General features: G+C 42.6%; 1 protein-coding gene across 1 annotated transcript in view; it reads right to left on the bottom strand.

Moving 5' to 3' along the window:
• The window catches only part of trmt1l (tRNA methyltransferase 1-like), a 76,026-nt gene that overhangs the window by 57,135 nt on the left and 308 nt on the right, over positions 1 to 18,583 (bottom strand). The window contains exons 2-4 of the mRNA XM_043699547.2: positions 5,099 to 5,263; positions 4,462 to 4,524; positions 2,100 to 2,213 (exon numbers count right to left, since the gene is read on the bottom strand). Of these exons, the coding sequence (XP_043555482.2) occupies positions 2,100 to 2,213; positions 4,462 to 4,524; positions 5,099 to 5,263 (342 nt within the window). The remainder of the gene's footprint in view (positions 1 to 2,099; positions 2,214 to 4,461; positions 4,525 to 5,098; positions 5,264 to 18,583) is intronic.

Genomic DNA, 18,583 nt, shown 5'->3' with positions numbered 1-18,583 from the left:
AAAGAAACCTTTCTCTAATCCTATCCAATATTTCAAAAATGCTCAATACTTCCCTGCAGGAATAATTCATGATTTCAGTTTGCATGTGGGCAGATCTGATCTTGGGATAGAGAACTTTGCCCTTTCAGTGCAAATCATTATGACAATTGCTCAATTTCAGTCCTAATAATTTTGCAACTCATCCAACATCCAAATACCGTTTCTAAATTTACCTGAAGGACACTGAAATCGTCACAATTTTCAAGGGTCAGTCTTCCTAGAAAAATACTAACTATTTATGCTACTAGACACGTCTCTCAATCAGGTTCAAAAAAGCAATTCATAACTGGGCATTTGTATCCCCTGCAATAACATTACAATTAAGTTGGGAGACTTAACTTTGGTTGAATGAAGATCACAGGAGGGCATGCCAGGAACAGCATCAAGCATACTTAAAAATGAAGTGTCAACCTGGTGAAGCTTCAAAACAAGATTACTTGCATGCCAAACAATGGAAGCAGAATGAACCAATGGGTTAAGTGATCATATAAAATGGATCAGATGTTAGTTCTGCAGTCCTGCAACATGCAGATGTGAATAGTGGAGGATAATTAAACAACTAATGGGAGGTGGCCCCACAAAGATCCCCTGCTGTTGAGACTAATTCATCCCAATGGACAAGGTGGAAATATGCATCCATCTTCAACCAGAAGTGTTGAGTAGATGATCCATCTTGGCATCCTTCTGAGGTCCCCCAGCAGAACTGTCAGTCTGCAGACAATTCAACACACTCCACATGATATCACGAAATGGATAATGGCACTGGATGCCACAAAGGCAATGGACCTTGATAACAATCCACCAAAAAAAAAACTGAAGATTGGTGCTTGAGAACTAGCCATGTCCCCAGCCAAGCTGTTACAGTTGTGTCCACTAGCAACGAACTGGGGACAACATTCAGGCTTGGGTTGATAAATGACATGTAACATTTGTGATACACGAGAGCCAGACAAAGTCCATTTCCAACAAAAAGAGAATCTAATCTTCTCCCCTTGATATTCAATGGCGTTATTAGCACTGAATCCATCACTTTCAAAATTATACTGGTTTCTATTGGCCAGAAACTGAACTGAACTTGCCATACATACTGTGACTAGAAGACCAGGTCAGAAGTTTCTTTGGACCTGATGTATTAAACTTTTTTTGAAATGTTCCAACCACTTACCCCCACTGATGAACAGAACAAGCAGGTCCCCTGACTGTGACCCAGAGGTACAAAATGATTGCCCTGCATGTTCTGAAAAGGAGTCATATTGGACTCAAAATGTTATATCTGTTCCTTTCAGCACAGATGTTGCTAGATCTTTCTCAAGCACTTCGTTCTTACTCTTGATCAGTTCATTGGATACCCTTATCATTTTGGTGAACTTCGTGAAATATTATGAATGGCTTTCACTATCAAGATAGGCTCAATGAAACCGAAGTTGACCCTAAACTGAAAAGTTTAAGAACAAATTCAAGTAGCAGTTTGATTCCTAATGTTGTTCAATGTGAGCAAAAGCCCTATCGATGCTTTTGGCTGACCCATCTCTAAATAATATTGAGAACAAGGACTTTGAAGATGATGCTCCTGACCTTCCAACGCTACCAGCCTTGGTTGTAGTGTTCTCTGATGTTCAGTATTACATACTTTGTTCATCTCACTACCAGTTAGACATAAAAATGTTAGCTAGTCTAGCGAAGGCTGACACAGCAATTGCTTACAACTCAATTTTGAAGATAAGCCATTCAAAGTAACTGACGGCTAACAAAGAAAACCCATTATTACAGTCAAATCAAAGTAAAATATTAGATTCATTTACTTTTTTTGTCATCCAAAATAGCAAATGCATTGAAATCAGTCTAGCAGTATAAAATTTTTCTCTAGTTGAATAGAAAGAAGTCTCATAATTGGCTTGACATTAGAAACTTCAGTTCTATTACCACTATGAGGAAAACTGGTACCAAAAATCCTCAATATTTGCAGCTTTTTGAAGTATACACTCCTTTCCCATTCAACCCACTGTGTGACTGATACGTATTTCCTGTCCACCGTGACATAATCACAAGTAAACAGTTACCTTCAAATTCTATAGATACTTTCCAATGCAGATGTTGCAAATGCCTTCGCAGCTTGTGACTATAGTTGGGTTTAAACTTTTCTTCTGGACACAAAGGACATGTCTTCTTACCAGCTGGGGAAAACATACAAAGCATCATTAATCACAGTTACTCAAGAGCAAAGTAGAACTTCTTAAAAAATTGTGAAAATAATTTTGAAATGTAGACTGCATCAAAGAGAATTTGATCTAAAGGCCAAATTTCATTAACATTGTTTTCATCCAAATTGTCAGTACTCATCAACATCTCTGACAAAATAAAATGTCCATATACCTGCAAGCATTTGGATCCTATCTGGATTTCCATATATTAAAGAGGCATTGTTGCTGACTAAGTTAAACTGAAAACATTATTGTATAAAACGTTGATTGAGAAAGGCCACAGCAGAGTACTGTACACAATTCTGGAATCCACATCACAGAGGGAATGCAATTGCACTTGAGGGGGTGCATAGGAGATTTAACCAGCATTAGGGATCAATGGTCAGCGAGCATAGATTTAACATAAGAGACAGAAGATTTAGAGGGGATGAGAGAAAAAATGTTTCCCCTATAGGGTGGTGGGAATCTGGAAGTCATTGCCTGGATGAGTGGTATAGGTAGAAACCCTCATAACATTTAAGTAGTATTCGGATGTACACTTGCGATGCCAAGGCAAAAAGGCTAAGGGGCAAGAACTGAAAAATGGGATTGAATACTTAAGTGATTGAGTTAGTGCCAGTCAAAAACAATGGACCAAAGGGACTTTTTCTGTGTTGTAGACTTCTCTGACTCTTAGCTCCTGAGAAATTTCTGCATTATAGTACCAATAGTAGGATTTCCTAAAGAAGGGGAAACAAATTTTCTAGCCTTGAAACAAGTTTCCGATGAGAAACATTTTGGGAACCCCTGACCTGAAGTATAAAATCTTCTGTTATATTTTCACTGATCAAGTCCTGTTCACGGCATACAAATTCCATTGGAGATGTAAAGGAGTGATCATATCATGATCTTAATTTAAGATGTTATGAAGTTTTACAATGTGCTTTTCAGTGGCTACAACATCCCTTAAAAAAGCAAAGAAAGGTAAATTTGGCATAATTGTGTTTAACTTCTGAGCTACTTACTGTCCAACTTGCTACTCAGAATAAAATGATGCTCTGAATTATCTTTCTTAAAAAGGATTAAAGAAAAAACCAAACTGATAGATTTGATGAACAGTTAAAATTTCACTTTATTTTCCAACACATGTTTTGATAATCTCAGGCTAATAGGAAATAAGTGGATACTGTTTTGGTCTTTGTTAAAACAGATTAGCCAGACTTTCAAAAGATGCTTATCAATACAGTATTAAAATTGAAGCCTTCTCTTTAGCTCTTTCTGTAGCCAACATTAACAACTTAGAAAAAAAATGATAAGGCACCAAATATCAACTTAATGCTAAGTACACCTTCATAATAAACATAAGTTAATTACATTAGTTAGAATTAATTTCAATATTAAGTATGGAAAGAAACTGAACATCATATCCTTATGGTGTGTTTATAGAGTCATAGAGATGTACAGCATGGAAACAGACCGTTCAGTCCAACTTGTCCATGCAGACCAGATATCCCATCCCAATCTAGTCCAACCTGCCAGCACCTAGCTCACATCCCTCTAAACCCTTCCTATTCATATACCCATCCAGATGCCTTTTAAATGTCGCAATTGTACCAGCCTTCACCACTTCCTCTGGCAGATCATTCTATATGAAATATATAATGGTGACTTCACTTAATACAGTAAATGCAATTGCACAATCAACAAGTTTTGTAAAGTACTGGTGGTTATTGCAACATATACCACAAGGAAAGGCATCCTTTTCAAATGAGCATGATCTGGTTACAAATTTTACAAACTACTCAAGTCTTGAACAAAAACAAATCAAATCTCGAGAACCAATGGGCACAAAGGACTCAGCTCTCTTAACTTCATGCTTTGGTTTCCCTACTCTTTGTCATGTACTTAAAAGTCGAAACTAAGAGGAGAGGAAGGAGGGAGAAATAACAGCAGCATCAACAAATGAGCAATCACTTATGATCTAACAAAACAAATTTTAACAAACTTCAATAACAACATCTGAGTAATGGATTTCTGAAGTACTCTATTCCAAGTGACAATTACTCTATTTTTAAAGGATGCTTTCAGGTTTCTTCTTTTTTGCAAATAATTAGGAAAATTATTTTAAGTACATATATAAATCAATGAGACACTACTCTTGGTACAACAGCAAAACTTTGCGCATGTGTTGGAGTGGTAAAGACTAATTGTTTCTCTGCAGCGCATGAGGCCAAACACTCACTTCCTTCAACACTGATAAGATTCTTCAGGTCTGTCAGAGATCGTTGAATTGAGGTGTGTCGCTCTGGTAACAAAAATAATATAGTATTTCAGTGCATTGAAATTAGTTAAGGGTAGTTATTTATCATTTTACATATGATTAAAATAGTCAAAATACATAATTCCCTTATATGTTGGAATGTAAGCAGTACTTTATTGGGAAAAGAGAATGAAGGTAAGGAAAAAAAGAGAGGGCGGCATGGTGGCATAGTGGTTAGCACTGCTGCCTCAAAGCGCCAGAGACCCGGGTTCAATTCCTGCCTCAGGTGACTGACTGTGTGGAGTTTGCACATTCTCCCCGTGTCTGCGTGGGTTTCCTCCGGGAGCTCCGGTTTCCTCCCACAGTCGAAAAATGTGCAGCTTAGGTGAATTGGCCATGCTAAATTGCCTGTAGTGTTAGGTGAAGGGGTAAAATGTAGGGGAATGGGTCTGGGTGGGTTGCGCTTCGGCAGGTCTGTGTGGACTTGTTGGGCCGAAGGGCCTGTTTCCACACTGTAAGTAATCTAATCTAATCTAATCTAAAGATTCACCAGGGGAAAGAATTGGTTTCTAAAGCATTTTTAATAGCGGCAGATGTGAAATTTTTTTTATAAACATACCCGCTGTTCCAGTTGTTATATTTGGATCCACTGTTTCAGAAAAGCTTTCAAGATTTACATCAGGGGTGGCTACTGCACTAAAGTTTTGACTTGAATCAGCACCAGAGTTCAAATCAATAGTGACATTGCCAACATCTTCAACATGGTCATTCTCAAAATTGAAAGCTGAAATATAAAAAAAGTGAGAAAATTAGTCATGAAAATCTTAAGAAAATCCAATTTCTCTAATCCCAGTTGACGAATTACCCCCCAGTTCTGTAATGTTAAAAGATTAAATGGGAATCGCTCTGGACATTAATATTAGGCTGCAAAGCTGAACATTCTGGAAGTGGGTGGGGGTGACATTCTGCCTCAGATAGCATACAAGAATGTGGATGACCATCCATTGTACTTCACACTTCATTTAGACAGTCATTTGCTACTACTCCCCTGTCAAGTTAAACTCTCATTCAATCTCTTCCATCCAGAAATGTTTTCTGGCCATCCCTTGAAGCTAGGTATGCAGCACCTACATTGTCTTGGGGAAATACTGAGTCAGGAAATCATCTGCATAACAATTCCCCAGGATTAGGGCATCAGCATTTGCATTATCACTGAGGACGATCTCATCCTGCCATTGTACCTGGGGTAACCTGTGACTGAGAGTAACTGGGACTTATCTTGAATGGCATGTGACTATGGGGGAGTGGCCAGAGCATCTGTAGCATTGACAACAGATCTGTATAAAGGGGATGTGTTTTCTTTGTTTAGGGCCTCACTGCAAACAGGGTCAAAAGGAGAGTCACCTAGCTTGTACAAGCCTTAACAAACTTTAACTGTTTGCAGAAGTTGCTGTGTGCGAATTGCATCTTGTGTATGATACCTCAGGAAAAGAACCTAACAGTTCCTAGAAATAAACATCAGAAAATGTAAGAAATCCAAATCATGCAGCTTCTGAAAGAGAACACTGAGTTACTATTTTGTACCTCTAACACAGGAGTGTAACAAAAATGACATGAACATTAAGATAACAATAAACAGCATGAAATTTTACTCAAGCGAAAAATGTTTCGCTCTTCACAAACGCTACTAGACCTGAGTATTTCAAGCATTTTGTGTTAGTTTAGATTTAGATTAGAATAGATTAGATTACTTTACAGTGTGGAACAACAGTTTACTTTACAGTTTGGCCCAACAAGTCCACACCGACCCTCCGAAGAGCAACCCACCCAGACCCATTCCCCTACAATTACTCCTTCACCTAACACCATGGGCAATTTAGCACGGCCAATTCACCTAACCTGCACGTTTTTGGACTGTGGGAGGAAACCGGAGCACCCGGAGGAAACCCATGCAGACACAGGGAGAATGTGCAAACTCCACACAGACAGTTGCCTGAGGTGGGAATTGAACCTGGGTCTCTGGCGTTGTGAGGCAGCAGTGCTAACCACTGTGCCGCCCAGAGTCTGCCACCGTACTGCCCACACTGTGCCACAATGCCCCCACTTGGCTCTATCTTTTCCACATTTTAAATCAAAAGCTTACACATGCCCTCTTCAATTCACTCTCAAAAATATTACTTCACTTACAGTGACCTCTACGACGTTTGTGATCATACCTAAGCGTGGACATAACTTGCCTGGATACATCACACCTTTGCGCTACCAGCTGGAGCCTGACTTGAGCAAAGAATGTGTTGGCACATCAGTCTCTTATTTCCTCCGTTTGTTAATAATAATACACAAAGAGGGGTGGGGAAATGCTTATCCTAAGTTCTTTCAAGTACTGACAACTTCCCATCTCCTAGGACACACCTTTTATCTCCTTAAAAATCTTAAACCATGGGCATTTTTACATTCCAATAGTTGTTCCTAAACAAATCTTTATTAGAATAATCAACTGCTTTTAACCGTTAATCAAATATGACATCACCATGGAGAAATATGAAACTGAATGAATAGTTTTGTACTTATACGTCACCTCTTGATTACAACTTCCCTTTAACTTTAAACTGTGGTTTCTTTTCTCTATTTCTGCTTGGATTCAAGACTAACATACACTTCAAGGAGCCTAGAAAAAGGCTGACTTAATAAAATCATTGCCCTTGGTAGCAGCAAGACACTTCACGACACATAGAAGGGAAAGAAATTCAATAACCTTGACTGCTTTAGAAGTTCTTTAGATTAAACAAAAAGCTCATTTGCTGCCAGTTCCAAAAAGAGGCTTTCATCCAGGCACAAGTAAACTAGCAAATAATTCCAGTAAATTCTGAAGAATTTTTTTTAAAAAAAGAGAATAGGTGAACTAAGAAGTCAAGTAAATCTCACATAAATTAATGTAATTGGGGAAAGCAGTAAACATGATCTGAGGAAACCTTTGTCACACAGGTACTGGTTAGGATCTGGAATAGTTGAGATGCTGTTAGAGAGAGCTGGCACAGACACGACAATCAAATGGGTGATATGTTGCAACCATAATACTTTCTTGCAATCAGCTTCCAACACTGATGCAAAACTGACAGCATGTGTGCGAGTGTTTCTGGAAGACCAATTTTAAATTCGTAATTCCAACAGCCAAGAATTATGCGGCTCAAACAAATGCATGGCTTCAGAGTCACTGGCAGCTTGTCATGTAATATTTGAACAACATAGCCCCTGAGGACCAAAGGATTACTCTCTCATGAGAGACACAGAGAGAGATATGGATGGCTGTGGTCTAACCTGAGAACCACCACATCGCCAGCAAGAAACAAGGTTGAGAAGGCAGGACCTTCATGGTAATGTCAGCCACTGTAGGAATTAAACTCAAGCTGTTGGTGTCACTCTGTATCACCATCCAGCCAACTGGGCTAACAAACCCTAACATTCATATCAGCTGACTATCAGAGTTTCTCTAGATAGCTGAACTGCATAATAACAATTCTTTAGAGAAATTTTTGTATTTCATTTATATTTTTAAGGTTGAGATTTGAACACTGGTGGACTGTCCATAACGTTTTTGTTCATTGACGTGTTCAGAACTGGTTTTATTCATACATGGGATGCTAAGAGCAAGTTGAATTGGGGAAACTCCTACTAAGAAAGAGGTGCCTGATTGATCTCTTGTCATTTCTGGAAAGAAAGCTCTCACGTCAAGCTCAGGATGAGATGCATATATTTTTTGAAGGAATATTTGAAGATATTGCATTTAATCTTATATTTATATTGCATTTCTTGTAAGCTGTGTTTGCAAATCTTCACAGAATACCATGCATGATTAGTGACTTGATCATATATGCCAGAACAGAGTAATAAACTCCAGAATATTCGACACTTCATTCTTTTGCCTTCACGAACAATGTATTGGCCAAAAATTTCTTTTTTAAGAAAGTCAATTTCTGCAGAGAAATCTTTTTTGACTCCTTTTGTGGAGAGTACTTGTGTGTTAACATATGTGGTTTGAGTACATTAAGAGGGTTAAGCATTTACGCTTGTATATTAACTGTGCAAGTTATTCAATAAAGACGTAAGTAATTGATTACATCTTGTTTTATTATGTTTTAGATGTAGGTTTGCTCGCTGAGCTGGAATGTTCGTTTTTAGATGTTTTGTCACCATACTAGGTAACATCAGTGAGGCTTCAGATGAAGCACTGATGGCATGGCCCGCTTTCTATTTGTGTGTTTAGGTTTCCTTGGTTGGTGATGTCATTTCCTGCAGTGACATCATTTCCTACAATGATATCAATTTCCAGTTCCTTTTCTCAGGGGGTGCTAAATGGAATCAGAGTCAATGTATTTGTTAATAGAGCTCCAATTGGAATGCCATGCTTCTAGGAATTCTCGTGCTGTTTGGCTTGTCCTAGGATGGATGTGTTGTCCCAGTTGAAGTGGTAAGCTTCCTCATCTGTATGCAAGGATACTAGTGAGAGTGGGTCATGTCGTTTTGTGGCTAGTTGATGTTCATGTATCCTGGTGGCTAGTTTTCTGCCTGTTTGTCCAATGTAGTGTTTGTCACAGTTCTTGCAAGATATTTTGTAGATGACATTAATTTTGCTTGTTTTCTGTACAGGATCTTTCAAGTTCATTAGCTGCTGTTTAGTGTGCTACCATGATGTCAAGACGTGTTTTGTCTGCTTGTTGTGTTTTGGTGCTGAGAAATCTGCAGACTGTGTTAATTAGGTATCCGTTCTTTTCGAACACTGTATAGGTGATTTTCCTCTGCTCTTCGTAGTTTCTCTGTGCTGCAGTGTGTGGTGGCCCGGTAAAATAATGTTCTAATGTAGCTTTGTTTGTGGATGTTGGGATGATTGCTTCTGTAGTTCAGTATTTGGTCCGTATGTGTTGTTTTCCCGTAGACACTGGTTTGAAGTTCCCCATTGGCTGTTCGCTCTACTGCGACATCTAGGAATGGCAGTTTGTTGTTGTTTTCCTCCTCTTTAGTGAATTTTATGCCAGTATGGGTATTATTGATGGTCTTGAAGGTTTCCTCTAATTTGTTTTGTTTAGTGATGACAAAGATGTCATCTACGTAGCGGACCCAAAATTTGGGCTAGATGTCTGGCAGAGCTGTTTGTTCGAGTCTCTGCATTACTGCCTCTGCTAAGAACCCTGATATTGGAGATCCTATTGGTGTTCCATTGGTTTGTCTGTAGGTTTCCTTGTTACAGGTGAAATGGGTGGTAAGGCATAGGTCCACTAGCTTAATGATATTGTCTTTGCTGATGAAGTTGGAGGAGTTTAGTGTACGTGTCTTTGGTTCTTCTAATAGTATAGTCAGTGTTTCCTTGGCCAGGTTGATGTTGATGGATGTGAACAGGGCTGTTACGTCAAAGGAGACCATTATTTTATCCTCTTCTATCTTGGTGTCTTTGGTGGTGTTCAGGAATTCTAGGGTGGAGTGGCATGAATCTTTTACAAAAAGTGCTTTAGACTTTGGTATAGCTCCTTGGCCAATCTAAGTTGGTGTTCCAGGTAGTGAGACTATGGGTCTGAGGAGGGTTCCTGGTTTCTGAATTTTGGGTAATCCATAGAAGCGTGGTGGTTTGGACCTGACTGGTTTTGTTTTTTGGAAGTCAGTCTTAATGATTTCTCCAGGTTTCTGAAGTTTTGAGTAGGGCTGTGATTCGGTTCTCTAGTTGTGGCGTTGGGTCTACCACCACTTGTTGCTAAGTGTTGGTATCTGCAAGTAGTGTGTTTGCTTTCTCAATGTAGTCTCTTTGATCTAGTATCCCTTACATACAGATGAGGAAGGACACCACTTCGACTGGGGCAACACATCCATCCTAGGACAAGCCAAACAGACACACGCACGAGAATTCCTAGAAGCATGGCATTCCAAACAGAACTCTATCAATACACATATTGACTTGGATCCCATTTACCACATGAAACCTAAACACAAAAATAGAAAGTGGTTCATCCCATCAGTGCTTCATCTGGAGACTCACTGATGAAGCACTCACTAGTATGGTGGAAAATTGTCTGAAAATGAACCTTCCAGCTCAGGGAGCAAACCTACATCCAGAACCTCAATCTGAGCTACAAATCTTCTCAAAATTCGCTACTAATTAAAATATATTTAGAAACATGGTTGATAGACCTTTTTGTTTTTAACCCAATTTAAATAAGGTATTTAACTGCTCTTGGTAACAGGAAAAAGCAATTCATCTTATTTACTATCTGCGGAGTAATGTGACTAGAGCAACTCCTCCAGCCTCCTGTCCTAACATTAGGAAAATTGTCTGAAAATGAAGCTTGCAGAAAATCTTGGTCTGGTATGTGATTTCAGGAAAGGGATTCTCAAACATTGGGACTTACACAGCTTTGTGTACGATGCAATTAGCGAGCAACAGGAAACAAGAAAGTACAAAGAAGAATATCTAGAGTAGAACAATGCTGCATTTAATAGATAGGTTGGAAAACATAAGGCCATAAACCAGTTTAAATGTGAGGATAAAAATTTTAAATTGGTGACAGGGAATCTGAGAGCCCAAGTCTCCCAAATTGTCAAAAATAGGAAATAGTGGGTGAGCCACATACGTCGCTGACAGTAGTTTTTTTTACACAAGTGGAAGTATTGAGGGTTTAAGATAGAATGTTGGTCAGTAGGGTATTGTATTAGTAGAACCCAGGGGTAGGATGCACTCAAATTGTTTCAGTAGCAGATTGGCTGCAGCAAGGAAGAAATATGCATGATATTCCGATGATGAAAGCAGATCTCTTTGTGCTGGAGATGATGTGAATTGAGAAGCTTGACATTTGGCACCTTCTGAGACCCACAAAATGTTTGTCTAGGTCAGCCTGAGTGTAGGGGTATGTGGAAGAGAATTTGTAGCAAGAGTTTGTCATTGAGGTCAAACACAACATCTTCAGTTTATTCAATATTTAACAGAAGGAATTCCCAGCTCTTTCAGTTGACAAAAATAAGTTAGAAGTATGCTGTGGTTCTGTTCACTGAGCTGGAAGTTTTTGTTGCAAACGTTTTGTCCCCTGTCTAAGTGACATCCTCAGTGCTTGGGAGCCTCCTATGAAGCGCTTCTGTGGTGTTTCCTCCGGCATTTATAGTGGCCTGTCCCTACCGCTTCCAGTTGTCAGTTTCAGCTGTCCGCTGTAGTAGCCGGTATATTGGGTCCAGGTCAATGTGTTTGTTGATGGAGTTTGTGGATGAGTGCCATGCTTCTAGGAATTCCCTGGCTGTTCTCTGTTTGGCTTGTCCTATAATAGTAGTGTTGTCCCAGTCAAATTCATGTTGCTTGTCGTCTGCGTGTGTGGCTACTAGGGATAGCTGGTCATGTCATTTCGTGGCTAGTTGGTGTTCATGGATGCGGATCGTTAGCTGTCTTCCTGTTTGTCCTATATAGTGTTTTGTGCAGTCCTTGCATGGGATTTTGTACACTACATTAGTTTTGCTCATGCTGGGTATCGGGTCCTTCGTTCTGGTGAGTTGTTGTCTGAGTGTGGCTGTTGGTTTGTGTGCTGTTATAAGTCCTAGTGGTCGCAGTAGTCTGGCTGTCAGTTCAGAGATGTTCTTGATGTATGGTAGTGTGGCTAGTCCTTTGGGTTGCGGCATGTCCTCGTTCCGTTGTCTTTCCCTTAGGCATCTGTTGATGAAATTGCGAGGATATCCGTTTTTGGCGAATACCTTGTATAGGTGTTCCTCTTCCTCTTTTTGCAGTTCTGGTATGCTGCAGTGTGTTGTGGCCCTTTTGAATAGAGTCTTGATGCAATTTCGTTTGTGTGTATTGGGGTGGTGTCTTTCATAGTTCAGGACTTGGTCTGTGTGTGTGGCTTTCCTGTGTACCTTTGTGGTGAATTCTCCGTTTGGTGTTCTCTGTACCATCACGTCTAGGAATGGGAGTTGGTTGTCCTTTTCTTCCTCTCTCGTGAATCGGATTCCTGTGAGTGTGGAGTTGATGATCCGGTGTGTATTCTCTATTTCCGTGTTTTTAATGATTACAAAGGTGTCATCAACGTATCTGACCCAGAGTTTGGGTTGAATTTGTGGTAAGACTGTTTGTTCTAACCTTTGCATTACTGCTTCTGCTATGAGTCCCGAGATCGGTGAGCCCATGGGTGTTCCGTTGATTTGTTCGTATATCTGGTTGTTGAATGTGAAGTGTGTTGTGAGGCACAAGTCCAGTAGTTTAAGTACTGGAGAACACCAAACGGAGAATTCACCACAAAGGGATACAGGAAAGCCACACACACAGACCAAGTCCTGAACTATGAAAGCCACCACCCCAATACACACAAACGAAGTTGCATCAAGACACTATTCAAAAGGGCCACAACACACTGCAGCACACCAGAACTGCAAAAAGAGGAAGAGGAACACCTATACAAGGTATTCGCCAAAAACGGATATCCTCGCAATTTCATCAACAGATGCCTAAGGGAAAGACAACGGAACGAGGACATGCCGCAACCCAAAGGACTAGCCACACTCCATACATCAAGAACATCTCTGAACTGACAGCCAGACTACTGCGACCACTAGGACTTATATCAGCACACAAACCAACAGCCACACTCAGACAACAACTCACCAGAACGAAGGACCCGATACCCAGCATGAGCAAAACTAATGTAGTGTACAAAATCCCATGCAAGGACTGCACAAAACACTATATAGGACAAACAGGAAGACAGCTAACGATCCGCATCCATGAACACCAACTAGCCACGAAATGACATGACCAGCTATCGCTAGAAGCCACACACGCAGACGACAAGCAATATGAATTTGACTGGGACAACACTATCATTATAGGGCAAGCCAAACAAAGAACAGCCAGGGAATTCCTAGAAGCATGGCACTCATCCACAAACTCCATCAACAAACACATCGACCTGGACCCAATATACCGGCCACTACAGCGGACAGCTGAAACTGACAACCGGAAGCGGCAGGGACAGGCCACTATAAATGCCGGAGGAAACGCCACAGAAGCGCTTCATAGGAGGCTCCCAAGCACTGAGGATGTCACCTAGACAGGGGACGAAACGTTTGCAACAAAAACTTCCAGCTCGGCGAACAGAACCACAGCAACGAGCACCCGAGCTACAAATTTTCTCACAAACTTTGAAGTTAGAAGTATGCCAACACATGTATATTGCATAGCTTTTCCCCAGCCACCGGACAATGTTGCTCAGGCACAGCATCAGTGGAGGAAGATGACAGGCTTGGTAGAGTCCAGAGGTAAGAAGTAAGACCCATTTTATCCCTGATTGAAGGATTCTGGATTAGAGGTCCTGGAAAAGCACGGCAGTTCAGGCAGCATCCGAGGAGCAGTAAAATCGACGTTTCGGGCAAAAGCCCTTCTTCAGGAATACAGGCAGAGTGCCTGAAGGGCGGAGAGATAAATGAGAGGAAGGTGGGGGTGGGGAGAAAGTAGCAGAGTACAATCGGTGACTGGGGGAGGGGATGAAGGTGATAGGTCAGGGAGGAGGGTGGAGTGGATAGCTGGAAAAGAAGATAGGCAGGTAGTACAAGTCATGGGGACAGTGCTGAGCTGGAAGTTTGGAACTGGGGTGAGGCGGGGGAAGGGGAAATGAGGAAACTGTTGAAGTCCACATTGATGCCCTGGGGTTGAAGTGTTCCGAGATGGAAGATGAGGCGTTCCTCCTCCAGGCGCTTGGTGGTGAGGGAGTGGCGGTGAAGGAGGCTCAGGACCTCCATGTCCTGGACAGAGTGGGAGGGGGAGTTGAAATGTTGGGCCACAGGGCGGTGTGGTTGATTGGTGAGGGTGTCCCAGAGATGTTCCCTAAAGCGCTCTGCGAGGAGGTGTCCAGTCTCCCCAATGTAGAGGAGACCGCATCGGGAGCAACGGATACAATAAATGATATTGGTGGATGTGCAGGTAAAACTTTGATGGATGTGGAAGGCTCCTTTAGGGCCTTGGATGGAGGTGAGGGAGGAGGTGTGGGTGCAGGTTTTACAGTTCCTGCGGTGGCAGGGGAAGGTGCCAGGACGGGAGGATGGGTTGTAAGGGGATGTGGACCTGACCAGGGAGTCACAGAGGGAACGGTCTTTGCGGAAGGCGGAAAGGGGTGGGGAGGGAAATACATCCCTGGTGGTGGAGTCTGCTTGGAGGTGGCAGAAATGTCCGCAGATGATTTGGTTTATGCAAAGGTTAGTAGGGTGGAAGGTGAGCACCAGGGGGTTTCTGTCTTTGTTACGGTTGGAGGGGTGGGTCTGAGGGCGGAGGTGCGGGATGTGGATGAGATGCGTTGGAGGGCATCTTTAACCATGTGGGAAGGGAAATTGTGGTCTCTAAAGAAGGAGGCCATCTGGTGTGTCTTGTGGTGGAACTGGTCCTCCTGAGAGCAGGTAAGGTGGAAGCAGAGGAATTGGGAATACGGGATGGCATTTTTGCAAGTGGTAGGGTGGGAAGAGGTGTAATCCAGGTAGCTGTGGGAGTCGGTGGGATTGTAAAAAATGTCAGTGTCAAGTCGGTCGTCATTAATGGAGATGGAGAGGTCCAGAAGGGGAGGGAGGTGTCAGAGATGGTCCAGGTTAATTTAAGGTCAGGGTGGAATGTGTTGGTGAAGTTGATGAATTGCTCAACCTCCTCGCGGGAGCATGAGGTGGCACCAATGCAGTCATCAATGTAGCGGAGGAAGAGGTGGGGAGTGGTGCCGGTGTAATTCCAGAAGATGGACTGTTCTACGTAGCCAACAAAGAGACAGGTGTACTGAGGCCCATACGGGTGCCCATGGCTATCCCTTTGGTCTGGAGGAAGTGGGAGGATTCGAAGGAGAAATTGTTAAGGGTGAGGACCAGTTCAGCCAAACAAATGAGAGTGTCGGTGGAAGGGTATTTTTGGGGATGTCAGGAGAGGAAGAAACGGAGGGCTTGGAGGCCCTGGTTATGGCGGATGGAGGTGTAGAGGGACTGGATATCCATGGTGAAGATGAGGCGTTGGGGGCCGGGGAAACGGAAGTCTTGGAGGAGGTGGAGGGCGGGGGTGGTGTCTCGAACATATGTGGGGAGTTCCTGGACTGGGGGGGGGGGGAATAGGACAGTGTCGAGGTAGGTAGAAATGAGTTCAGTGGGGCAGGAGCATGTTGAGACAATGGGTCGGCCAGGGTTGTCAGGCTTCGCCACTGAACAATGTATCTGTTTCCTTCCAGTATTCCCAATTCCTCCGCCTCCACCATATCTGCTCCCAGGAGGACCAGTTCCACCACAGAACACACCAGATGGCCTCCTTCTTTGGGGACCGCAACTTCCCTTCCCACATGGTTAAAAATGCCCTCCAACGCATCTCATCCACATCCCGCACTTCCGCCCTCAGACCCCACCTCTCCAACCGTAACAAGGACAGAACCCCCCTGGTGCTCACATTCCACCATACCAATCTTCGCATAAACCAAATCATCTGCCGACATTTCCACCACCTCCAAGCGAACCCCACCACCAGGGATATATTTCCCTCCCCACCCCTTTCCGCCTTCCGCAAAGACCGTTCCCTCCATGACTACCTGGTCAGGTCCAAGCCCCCCTACAACCCACCCTCCCGTCCTGGCACCTTCCCCTGCCACCGCAGGAATTGCAAAACCTGCGCCCACACCTCCTCTCTCACCAAGGCCCTAAAGGAGCCTTCCACATCCATAGTTTTACCTGCACATCCACCAATATAATTTATTGTATCCGTTGCTCCCGATGCGGTCTCCTCTACATTGGGGAGACTGGACGCCTCCTCGCAGAGTGCTTGAGGGAACATCTCTGGTACACCCTCACCAATCAACCACACCGCCCTGTGGCCCAACATTTCAACTCCCCATCCCACTCTGACAAGGACATGGAGGTCCTGAGCCTCCTTCACCGCCGCTCCCACACCACCAGACGCCTGGGGGAAGAACGCCTCATCTTCCGCCTTGGAACACTTCAACCCCAGGGCATCAATGTGGACTTCAACAGTTTCCTCATTTCCCCTTCCCCCACCTCACCCCAGTTCCAAACTTCCAGCTCAGCACTGTCCCCATGACTTGTCCTACCTGCCTATCTTTTTTTCCACCTATCCACTCCACCCTCCTCCCTGACCCATCACCTTCATCCCCTCCCCCACTCACCGATTGTACTCTATACTACTTTCTCCCTACTCCCACCCTCCTCTCATTTATCTCTCCATCCTTCAGGCACTCTGCCTGTATTCCTGATGAAGGGCTTTTGCCCGAAACATTGATTTTACTGCTCCTCGAATGCTGTCTGAACTGCTGTGCTTTTCCAGGACCTCTAATCCAGAATCTGTTTTCCAGCATCTGCAGTCATTGTTTTTACCCCCTGCTTGAAGGGCCAGTAATAGATACCAAACAACCAAACAAAAGTAATTTCGCAGCATCATACATGAAGGAAAAGCATCAGAGGGGTTAATGTAGTCAACTGTATCAAAGACTGAACAGAAGTCAAGGAGAGCAGATTTACATGGTTACAGTCAGAAAGGATATTATATGTGGTTTTAAGACTTGTGGCAGAGACAAATCTGTTTGACAACATTTATATCTATCATTACAGGAAAGGTGGACAGAAATTTGGGATGTGATTTTTTTTCACATTATAACATTTGAAAGTAAAGGAAATTTAGATACCGATGCTAAAAATGAAAAGGCAGGGGAAAAAAAGTCAAAGGATATGCTTAAATCATGATGGGGGGAGTTGGAGGGTGGTAAAAGTCAGAGATTATCTTTGCACTTCAAATTAATCCTAGATTCATGGCTGGGTTTGACAGAGCAAAGTGAGCTTTGTGACATGCATGTGAAGTTGTCAGTCTTCATGTTGATTCAATGCAGAGACTAAACTTCTGGTTAGTTTAGATAAAAAATAGCTTCACTGCTTAGTGGACGGCATGGTGGCACAGTGGTTAGCACTGCTGCCTCAAAAACTGCGCCCGGTTTCAATTCCTGCCTCAGGTGACTGACTGTGTGGAGTTTGGACATTCTCCCCGTGTCTGCGTGGGTTTCCTCCGGGTGCTCCGGTTTCCTCCCACAGTCCAAAGATGTGCAGGTCAGGTGAATTGGCCATGCTAAATTCCCCGTAGTGTTAGGGAAGGGGGTAAATGTAGGGGTATGGGTGGGTTGCGCTTTGGCAGGTCGGTGTGGACTTGTTGGGCCGAAGGGCCTGTTTCCACACTGTAAGTAATCTAATCTAATCTAATCTAATCTAATCTAAAAATATAGACATGGCATGGGAAGGTCACTTTCTCCTGACAAACAGAAACTTCTCATTCTGTTACCAAATGCACTTACCTAGTTTGTGCCACCCGAACATCATTATTCTCCACTATCTCAAAGTCAGACTGTATCCTCTCAGTGTTGTGGTCGAGTGTTGGGATAACTTTGAAGGCCATTACACATTTGTAATGGTTCTTTTGACAAGTAAAAGGACAGCAACACTCAGGTTGTAAGTTTGCCCGCTGCGCTCAGCAAACTTACAACTTGAACCTCAACCAGAACTACAACTCTTCTCAAAAATCGCAGACAGCAACACTTGCAGAAGAAACGCATATTGAAAAAAGGTGTTGTATGGGGAAATTTAAAACTAATTTATGCTTACTTTTTATAAGTACCTAAGGGCATACAGTTGCATAAGGGTAGACACACAAAATAGGAAATATACCAAAAATTGTTTACAAGCAGATGAGGGAAAGTGAAATTAAGATTTAGAATGCAAATCTGACATTATCCCATCAGATATCAATTTCCCTCTCAAAACTATACAATTCAATCAACAGAGCTGAGTGGGCACATACCAGTTGGCACTCTGCAACCAGATGAAATCCAGTTTCACACTCACCCCAAAAGAAATTGCAGAATGTTGTAAATGAAGCACCAATAAGTAAACGGTCAACTATTTTTAAATTAAAAGGACAATTAAAATTTTCGACATGTCAATGAAGTTAATGACAAGCACTAACTAAGTTTTATCATATCATGTTAAATTCGTCTGGGACGAACTCCCTGTCTATAAACTTGCGCCTTTCGCTGGAGAGCTGCCTCTACACCTGCCTCTCAGCTCCGTCCCCAGG

This window comes from Chiloscyllium plagiosum, unplaced genomic scaffold, assembly GCF_037043375.1.
Source record: "Chiloscyllium plagiosum isolate Xiang-an unplaced genomic scaffold, Cpla_swu_hap1 HiC_scaffold_9, whole genome shotgun sequence".
In the NCBI taxonomy this organism is placed as follows: domain Eukaryota; kingdom Metazoa; phylum Chordata; class Chondrichthyes; order Orectolobiformes; family Hemiscylliidae; genus Chiloscyllium; species Chiloscyllium plagiosum.
The sequence above is the reverse complement of the archived record's forward strand: the minus strand, read 5'-3'. Positions and strand labels throughout refer to the sequence as shown.